Source organism: Frankliniella occidentalis, unplaced genomic scaffold, assembly GCF_000697945.3.
Source record: "Frankliniella occidentalis isolate FOCC.00 unplaced genomic scaffold, Focc_3.1 Scaffold47, whole genome shotgun sequence".
Taxonomy (NCBI): Eukaryota; Metazoa; Arthropoda; class Insecta; order Thysanoptera; family Thripidae; genus Frankliniella; species Frankliniella occidentalis.
In genome coordinates, this window is record NW_026267177.1 from 1,896,868 (window position 1) to 1,905,595 (window position 8,728).

Sequence of the window (8,728 nt, forward strand, 5' to 3'; positions counted from 1 at the left end):
CCCCCCGCCGCAAAAAAAAGAGCTTTGTGACATGTTTCACACATTAAAAGTAGCGTAAAATTATGTACTGTCGTTACTTTTTTTTTCTGCTTGTTAGGCGCTTGAGTGTGGCTTGTTGTCACATCGGCTTTTTAGAACACGTAGATACATTTTTATTTGTAGAGATATTGGCTTGAGCGTGCGCTCGTTCGCTTGAATCGTGGTGCACGACGGATATTCTTTCACCTCAGACGGGAAAACGCGACAGAATAAAAACGCGCTCTGTCAAAACAGTTGGCGCCATTCGTTTGACCAAGCCCCGCCAACATGCAACTTAGGCTAAGTCTGCTGCTGCTATGCGTTCTGCCCACGGTGGTGTTCACGTGGAAGCAGGGCTGCATCTCCAAGCCCGTCGGCTTCGGCTACAGGACGACTGGAGGCGCAGGAGGTAAGCTCTAAACACACTTATTTACCGCCGTTTTCAAATTTACATTAACACAATGAGTTAGTTGCGAGGTTGGTGTGCATTGAATGCGGACATAATTGCACTAGCGGCATATTTAAAATGTTTTCATTTTGTTTTTAATCGCAGGAAAGACCGTAACGCCTAGGAACACGAACGAGCTGAAGAACTACCTGGCCAGCAACCAGAAGCTCATCATCAATCTGGACCGCACATACGACTTCACTAATAGTGAAGGATGGGCGACCACCACTGGGTGCTACTTTCAGAAGTGCGGCAGCGGGTTCCAGGAATCCCTGGCACACGCCGGCACGTGCAACGGCAAGAAGTCAACTACCGTCAAGTACGCCAAGGCCGGCACGACTGAGTTACTAGTCGGCTCCAACAAGTCGATCGTCAGCTACAACGGTAAAGGCGCCATCAAGGGAAAGGGTTTGCGCATCAAGGACGCGCAAAACGTCATCATCCAGGGTATAACCATCAGCGACATCAATCCGGAAGTTATTTGGGCTGGGGACGCCCTCGCGTTCGACAACGTGAAGAACGTGTGGATCCACAAATGTACCTTCAAGGTAAATGCACATTTCAGTATCAAAACCCGACTCCGAGTGCCGCCTTTAAGTTTTAACCGCTGGCGTTTTCTTTCGGTTACAGAGGATCGGACGCCAACATCTCGTGTCCTACCAGAAGAGCAACACGGGCATCACCGTTTCATCGTGCTTGTTCGACGGCACGTCTAGTAACGCAGCATTCTGTGACGGCAAGCACTACTGGGTGTGGCTGTTCTGGGGCACTCACGACGAGATCACCCTCTTCAACAACCGCGTGGTGAACACAGCCGGCAGGACACCCCACACCGGTGGCTGGAGCAAATCCTGGGTAAGTTTGCTTAGCTCTGTGCTATTTAACGCACTCATACTCGTAAAATATATTTACAACTCCACGGGGAAATTTTTAATACTGAAACCGTTCATTTCAAAGTCAAACTGTGCATTTGTGACAGTGACAATTTATTTTGATTTTGTTTAGAACTTTGTCCACCTTATCGGAAATGAGTTCGACACAAACCCACACACTGGCATTGAACCAAAGCTCGGAGCAAACATTCTTGCTGAGGGCAACTACTTCATCAAGTTCGCCAACGTAAGTGTACTTTAAACCATGCTTTTTCTGGGTAGTACGACTCATAGCATCTCCTAATCATTAATGTCTGTTATGCATTATATAGCCGTACGATCCGTTCAACTCAAAGGGTGGTCACTTGGCACTTATCAACGATGGCAATCAGGCCGCTAAGTGCAAGAAGTACTTCGGACAGAACTGCAAGATTAATAAGTACTCCGGGTGCGTTGTCAAGACATGGTTCGATGAGAGCGTTCTAAGTCAATTCAGCAAGCTGGACAGGAACGCCATTAATGGCGCTAGGAACGCTGAGTGCGAAGTGTAAAATACGATCTAGCATATTGTCAAAATGAAAGAACTTAATGCATAGAAATACAGGGTGGCACGTTTGTGCCGGCTGTTCTGTTGCCTTTATTATACAGCATGCGGACGGTGCATAGTCGCAAAGGGGCCTGAAGGCGCCTGGTGAGCGACGATGGGCAAGCCCGCCCGCACGCCTTGCATGCGATGCGGTACAGTATCCGAGCAAAAAAAAAAAAAAAAAAAAAAACAGGCGACGTAAACGCGCCATACCCTGTGGAAACAATCTCAACCACCTCTCCTGAAAACCACGCTCTAAAAATTGCAACCTCGAACTAAATTAAATCATTGTAACAAGGCAATTCACCCAAAAATATCACCGAAATAAAAACACAAGCAATACAGAGACCAAAAACCCTCCTGCCACCCTGCTTCCTCCGTCGGTTGGCGCATTTCATTTCTAAAACATTTCTATTTTTCACGTTTTGGATATTACATTTTGTCTATTCGTGATGAAATATTATGTTATACCGCGTGTTTCTGAGCGCGCGCCGGGGGAGGGGCGATCCTCGCAGATGCTGCCCAGTTACGATCAAAGACCAATCACCTCCTTTTAATCGCGATGATCGACTGAAGGGTGAGTAGATAACGTGGCTCGCTTTCCGTGAGTGGGGACGGCGAGAGGTCGCTTTGATTACAACGGCGCTGGCATCCAACACCCACACCACCAAGAAGACCCACAGTGTTTAACTGGCTGATCGCAAGTCCGTTTCCTCAGCTAGTTTTCTTCGACACGCACATAAAAAAATGGCGTTCCCGCGCGGGATGTTGCTGGCCATGCTGCTGGCCATGGGGGCAGTGATCGGAGCCAAGAGCGAGACGGACCTGGAGAAAAAGGTAGCGGACGTCATCGGGGGCTTCAAGGAGATGATGCCCGCAGGAAGAGCGGACATCGGCATCCCTGTGCTGGACCCGGCTGTTATCAAGACAGTCAACGTCAACATCAAGGTTTCTCCATTTAAGTAAGAAAAATATACGATGTAGGTTCCACCGTAGGATGCAGCAGTTAGGTAGACCGGCCAGGCCAGGGCACGCTCTCGGGCAGGGCAGCAAGAGGCAATAGGTGTCGTCGGGCGGGCTGCCCGCTGGCAAGTCTGCCCAACTAGTGCATCCACCGGGGCAAATTGGACACCCTGTAGCGCGTGTCAGTGCCACGACACAACAGTGTTGCGGAGTGCATACCCTAGGTGCCAGGGTGCCTTCTTAACGGGTGGAGCGGGTTTACTCGCTATAGGCAAGCCCGCGAACGGTCGTGTCGTGGGATTAACGCACGGTACTGTAAGGTGGCGTGTTAGGCCCGGACCCGCAAACAAATCTTAACCCTCTCGGCATTTCGCAGCGCCAAATGCATCGCAAGCAACGTCAGCGTGGCCGGCGCCTCGGACTTCACGATCACAAAGATCTCGCAGATTGAGGGCACAAACAAGGTGTCCGTCGGGTTGGAGATCGCCGAAGTGAATGCCAATGGTCAATATGATCTCAAGGGCAAGGTTAAGGTCGGCTTCATCAACGTGAAACTCAACAGTCAGGGACCCCTAAGGTAAGATGAGCATTAGCACTTCTTCATGGCTTGCACTTTACTAATGGTATTTCGAAGGCAGGTGCAAGTGAAATACCCCCTCCCCCTTCAAAAGAGAAAAACCGTGATAGCTCCCGACAAAAAGCACAAATGGCCGCATGTCAATTGGCAAACTGCGTGCGTCCCCCCCCCCCCTTTCCCCCAAAATCAGTTTTCAGACCCGACCTGGATCTGCCCATGTTCAAAGGTGTGCTGATGCGGGGACCGCTTTAAGATCTGCATCCATCGACTCGAAACGATTTTTAGTGTAACATATTCTTATTGGCACCGCTTCGTAGGGTCAACCTCAAGGGCCTCAAGGGTGAAGGCACGGCCGACCTGATCGTAGGGGATGACGGGTCCCTTAGCCTTAACAGCCTTCAGATCAACGAATGGAGCTACAAGAAAGTTGAGGCAAGTGACGCCAGGCGCGGGACATAACTGCCACTCAGGTAATGGTATACCACCTAATCTTACACCTGCATTGCACAGATCACGCTGGGGAATCTGGCCGGCGGCGGTGTCATTGGAAAGACAGTCAATAAGCTCATCAACACGCTCGTGCCCACTGTCATTAAGGTGAGAAGACGGGGCAAGGTTTTGGGGTCTACGTAGCAATGAAAGTCGATTCGACTTTCAGTTCTAGCTGGGACTAGCGGACAAAGCACATACTTCTTATTGGTTGAGAGATTGACGGAGATTGATAAACGCAGCCTCTCTTTCTTAGTCAAACCGCAACAAGATCAACGCCCTCCTGGAGTCGAAGGGCAAGCTGTACATCAATAAGTACTTAAACGCCATCAACGGCAAGCCACAGCTGGTACATGCCCACCTTCCCGCGGTCCTTGAAGTGAATGAGAACGACTGGGACGTCTCTGACGAGGCCAGGGAAATACTGCACAGGCTCGCATTGACTATTGCTGGCTCTAACTCGAAAACAAAGTCCTCCTCCTTAGTCGACAGGTAAGTAGGCCAGGCACGGTTAAGACTTTATCAAGGTGGAGAGGAGCACGACGAGCGTCGTCAAGACACACTTAAAATGACCGAGGTGTTAATCGTGACACATTGCGGTAACAACACACCTCACGCCGCCCGCGCCGCTCCGTTGACCTTGCTTAAGGGAAATATTACATTTAATGAAAGTTTTGCATGCATCGCAAATGCGGTAAATGTTAGAGTTGTCCGAGTTTGCCCGTTCCCCTCAACAAAAAAAGGGTATAACCCAAAGAATGTTTTCTTACCCTAGGCGCAATCATTTTCATCGAATCGCTTCAAGTGCCACTCTAACCCCCCCCCCCCTTTCCCCTGTAACACGCATCTGCGTACTCGCCCTATACGCCGATCCGTTGAATAGGCAACACCGAAGGCAACACGCATTGCTAACAGCGACTCTGAACGAAAAGCCGATTTTTTTTTCACTCGTTGGTTCTATAGGAAGGGCTGTGAGGGATTAATTAACTCCAACGCTACTTTAGAGTGTTGCAGCTCCTCGAAGATTTCCGCACTATGATGCCCAACGGCCGGTCAGACATCAATATCCCGGTGCTAGATCCAGCCGTCATTCACCGGATGCCCGTGGACGTCAAGCTATCACCCTTCGAGTAAGTTTCAGTTTCAACTGTAACCTACAGAAACACTGAGATGCTAAAAGTCAAAATGCTTTCTGCGGTTCCCTCTATCTATCGATGCGGAAATTGGGTGGTATCATTAACACGGTCTTCCCTGAAAATCAGAAGCGCTCCGATTTAGACAAAACGCTAAAATGCATTTTAGTGGCGTGGGGACTCCTGTGCGTTTCGTAAACAAACATCTATGTGCTGAATTTCATCGAAATCGGAGCTCAGCTGACTTTTAGGGAAGGCCGTTTACCGCAGCCGAGCAGATAAAGTTGCGTGTTTACTCCCTTGAGTCAAAATATGTACGTTTTTTTTTATCGGGCAGCTTTTCTGCCGTGGCTAGCGAGGTGGCCGTGTCTGGAGTTTCTGCATTCATTATTAACAAAATGGAGCAGATCGAGGGCACCAACCAACTATCGGTGTCCATCGAGGTGCCGGAGGTGGACGTCGACGGCCAGTACGAGATCAATGGCAAGGTTACCATCGGGTTCTTCGACGTAAACCTCAGCGGAGGCAAGGGGCCCGTTACGTAAGTCGCTCGCAAGTACACGACCATTGCTCATCAACACTCGAAAAACGAGTAGACGCGGACGATTTTCAGGAGGACCGAGGACCTCGTCGGGCTGTCGAGTCGAGAGGACGGCAGGTGCACAAATGTTATCAAAATAAGTGCGTCGACCGATCGACCGACAGTTTTGATGGTTGCATACGGCTTTGCTACAAATTCGTCCAATATCCAATATACATAACACATAAGATACATTAGATTTTGCGCTTGTTTGTATATCCGGGACTACATTGTGTTTGGCATTCGTAAAATTTGATTTTCGGTTTGACGAGAGGTTTTTCTTACACTGGTAAATAAAGTGTGCAACTGGCATGCATATGGTTGTGTTTAACACTATGGTACACACTCTAGGTGTTGGACGGGAAATTTGAATAGTTGCAAGTGTTCAACAGTAAATGTAAACACTTTAAAGGGTCCAAAGCTTCATTGCCAACCCCAAAGTTGCACACTTTACTGTTAAACACTTCATAGTATTTAAATATCCAGTCAAACACTTAAAAGTGTGCAACGTAGTGTTGAGCACTCGCATGTGCACGCCAGTTGAACACTTTATTTATCAGTGTACACTTGTTTCTGTATAGATTAAAGATGAAGGGCTTCAAGGGAACGGCCACAGCCGATATGATCGTCAATGCCGACGGAACACTGAACCTTAATTGGATTCGATTTGACACCTGGAAATTCGACGAAATTAAGGTAATAAAGAATTTTACACACGTATTGTATTCCCAGAGTGTGCCACGAAATAGCACGCACGCTGTGTTCCCGAGTGCTCTACTCCCTCGCTCTTTCCTGAATGCTCAACGCGTTTGCACAATTTCTTTACTGTGCTTACAGGCCGAACTCGGGAACGTATTTATGGCTAAATATGTCAACCCACTCATCAACAAGCTCATCCCTTTGTTCTTGGAGGTAAGGGCTGCACACGATTCTTGCCACCTGGAGGCTGATCTGTACGCTGAAAAACGATAACGCGTTAACTTATGTTTGTGACAAACAGGTGAATCGCGGCTGGATCAATAACTGGGGCACTAACGTCGCCAAGACAGTGGTGAACCGGTACTTGGACGACATAGCAGGCAAGACCGTCGTGTCGGTGACCAACTTTGCACCCGTCGTTGACCCCATCGATGTCATCGTTCTGTCCCCCGAGGTCCAAGCGATTCTGGATCAACTGGCCATCACCTTGGCCGCTCAGCCCAGGCTAGCCTAGTCCAATGCAACGATAGAACGGTCACCAAGTACAAACCACTACGTTCGTAGTTTAGGAGATTTGAAAGTAAATACAGCAAAGTGTCACGGATAAAGAGCTTTTATTGGCACAATTTCCAAGGTACCAGTGTAGTTAGGTTCCGTCGTCACCGAGCCTGGTAGTCTGGCAACCGTCTCCACAAACTCCCGGATGCAGCCTAACACTTTGCTGCCGTCCGCAAGCTGAATATCGACTCGCCATTTACCATAGATGAACTCTTTCATTGTAGTTGACGAATCAACTGGAAAATCTGAGAATTTCCACAGGGACTGCAGGAAAAAAAGGAACGAGAGTTTACCACCTGTATTTGGAGGGAATGACAACAGGGGCCCGTTGCTTGCTCAATTTGCATGGGGTAGCAGAGCGAAGCGGGTTAAAGTTTGATAACGCCAACATTTTTTTATTTTTTTTTTGTATTTAAGCTCGGAACCTTGTCACATGTGTGCTCGTTCGAACGGAAATTTCACGAGAAATCCAATGGGCTGATCGAAAATAAAACCGAAGAGCTCGCTGGGTTAATGTTCCACTAAAACGAGTTGTAGGTGCAGCATGCACCTCAATACATGCACTAGATAAAGCATGCATCTCGTGCATGCGCGTTAGATACAGCACGCATCTCAATGCATGCGTTAGATAAAGTGTGCATATCATGCATACTGTATATAAAGCATACGATGCATGCTATTGGGTTTTCAGAGCACGGTACAGTCTAAAGGTGTCGTCACAATGATGGACGTTTCACGGGGTGGCGCGTACCATAGCGCCTGCCACGCACTGGGTAGGCCAACCCGCCAAGCACCTACGTGTGGACGGCGGCCCGCCCAGAGTGGCTGCGTGGGGGCTACGGGCACGAGAACGAACGAACGGAGGGAAAAGGGAAACGGGTGGATCTTTGTAGGGCACGTTTGACTACGGAAGTAAGCGGGGGTAGTCAGAGCCACCTCGTAGACAGGCAGTTGAAAAGGTACAACAATACAAACTCAAAAAAATATCCGATAAAAATTAACAAACCGCTGGGAAAGGGCACTCCAACTTCCTGTGAGCAGTTGCAGCGATGCGACGCCTAAAAGAAGGGGTGCTCCACAACATGGCGACATCACACACATGTGCAAATGTGTGATGGTAGGCGTTTTCCTTCCAACCCCCGCGTTGGCTCCAGCTGCTCACGCGAACGGAAAGCTGCAAGCATCAATCATAATTAGTATAGGCCTAAGCGTGAGAAAACGTAACACCACGCCACACTGCACTCAGAATGTCGAAATTCTCTTAAATGAATGAGGAGCATTTTGGACTTGATTTAAGAGCAATTTTTCTTGTACTGAGAGAAAAACGCTTGATTCAAGTACCAAATAAACTTGGACCCAAGTGCATGTGGTATTTGAATTAAGCGTCTATTGCACTTGGGTCCAAGTTAATTTGGTACTTAAATCAAGCGATTTGTCTCAGTACAAAAGAAATTGCTCTTACATCAAGTACAAAATGCTCTTCGTTCATTTAAGAGAATTTTGCTCTTGAATCAAGAACACGGATTTCTGAGTGTACAACCTTCTATTGCATTGCCATCTACGCACCCCAATTGTCGAACCCAAGTCGAAACGGTGAGCTACAACGCCAGTGTAATAGAAGCGTTTAGGGTTCTTCCTGTCTCGTATTAATCGCTGCGTAAAGTTGAAAAGGCCAGGTGGGCCCGCAAGGGCCTGAGGACATGCTTCGATGTGGTCGATTTTCACATCAATAGGGCCCTGGAAGGGCGATACACACGAAATCTCATTCGGTCAAAAGTTTGAGTTTTGAACATCCCGAACTCCTG

The 8,728-nt window shown here is 48.4% G+C and overlaps 2 protein-coding genes across 2 annotated transcripts; both read left to right on the forward strand.

Annotated features, from left to right (window-relative positions):
• Window positions 1-259: 259 nt before the first annotated feature.
• Window positions 260-2,266, forward strand: LOC113207878 (uncharacterized). The gene is made up of 5 exons (XM_026424617.2): window positions 260-427; window positions 572-1,014; window positions 1,097-1,321; window positions 1,472-1,585; window positions 1,671-2,266. The coding sequence occupies exons 1-5, from the start codon at window positions 307-309 to the stop codon at window positions 1,887-1,889; spliced, it is 1,122 nt and encodes a 373-aa protein (XP_026280402.2). The 5' UTR covers window positions 260-306; the 3' UTR covers window positions 1,890-2,266.
• A 281-nt stretch (window positions 2,267-2,547) lies between these two features.
• On the forward strand, window positions 2,548-6,973 carry LOC113207877 (uncharacterized). Its single transcript, XM_026424616.2, has 10 exons — window positions 2,548-2,886; window positions 3,264-3,464; window positions 3,782-3,896; window positions 3,975-4,061; window positions 4,210-4,445; window positions 4,958-5,083; window positions 5,424-5,627; window positions 6,248-6,362; window positions 6,504-6,578; window positions 6,667-6,973. The coding sequence occupies exons 1-10, from the start codon at window positions 2,672-2,674 to the stop codon at window positions 6,877-6,879; spliced, it is 1,587 nt and encodes a 528-aa protein (XP_026280401.1). The 5' UTR covers window positions 2,548-2,671; the 3' UTR covers window positions 6,880-6,973.
• The last annotated feature ends 1,755 nt before the right edge of the window (window positions 6,974-8,728 follow it).

Excerpts from the sequence above, each read along its gene's own strand:
- LOC113207877 (XM_026424616.2), top strand. The coding sequence starts at position 2,672 with ATGGCGTTCCCGCGCGGGATGTTGCTGGCCATGCTGCTGGCCATGGGG. Across the intron at positions 5,628-6,247 it reads GGAGGCAAGGGGCCCGTTAC|ATTAAAGATGAAGGGCTTCA; the intron begins GTAAGTCGCTCG and ends GTTTCTGTATAG. Across the intron at positions 6,363-6,503 it reads GGAAATTCGACGAAATTAAG|GCCGAACTCGGGAACGTATT; the intron begins GTAATAAAGAAT and ends CTGTGCTTACAG.
- LOC113207878 (XM_026424617.2), top strand. The coding sequence starts at position 307 with ATGCAACTTAGGCTAAGTCTGCTGCTGCTATGCGTTCTGCCCACGGTG. Across the intron at positions 428-571 it reads GACGACTGGAGGCGCAGGAG|GAAAGACCGTAACGCCTAGG; the intron begins GTAAGCTCTAAA and ends TTTTAATCGCAG. Across the intron at positions 1,015-1,096 it reads TCCACAAATGTACCTTCAAG|AGGATCGGACGCCAACATCT; the intron begins GTAAATGCACAT and ends TTTCGGTTACAG.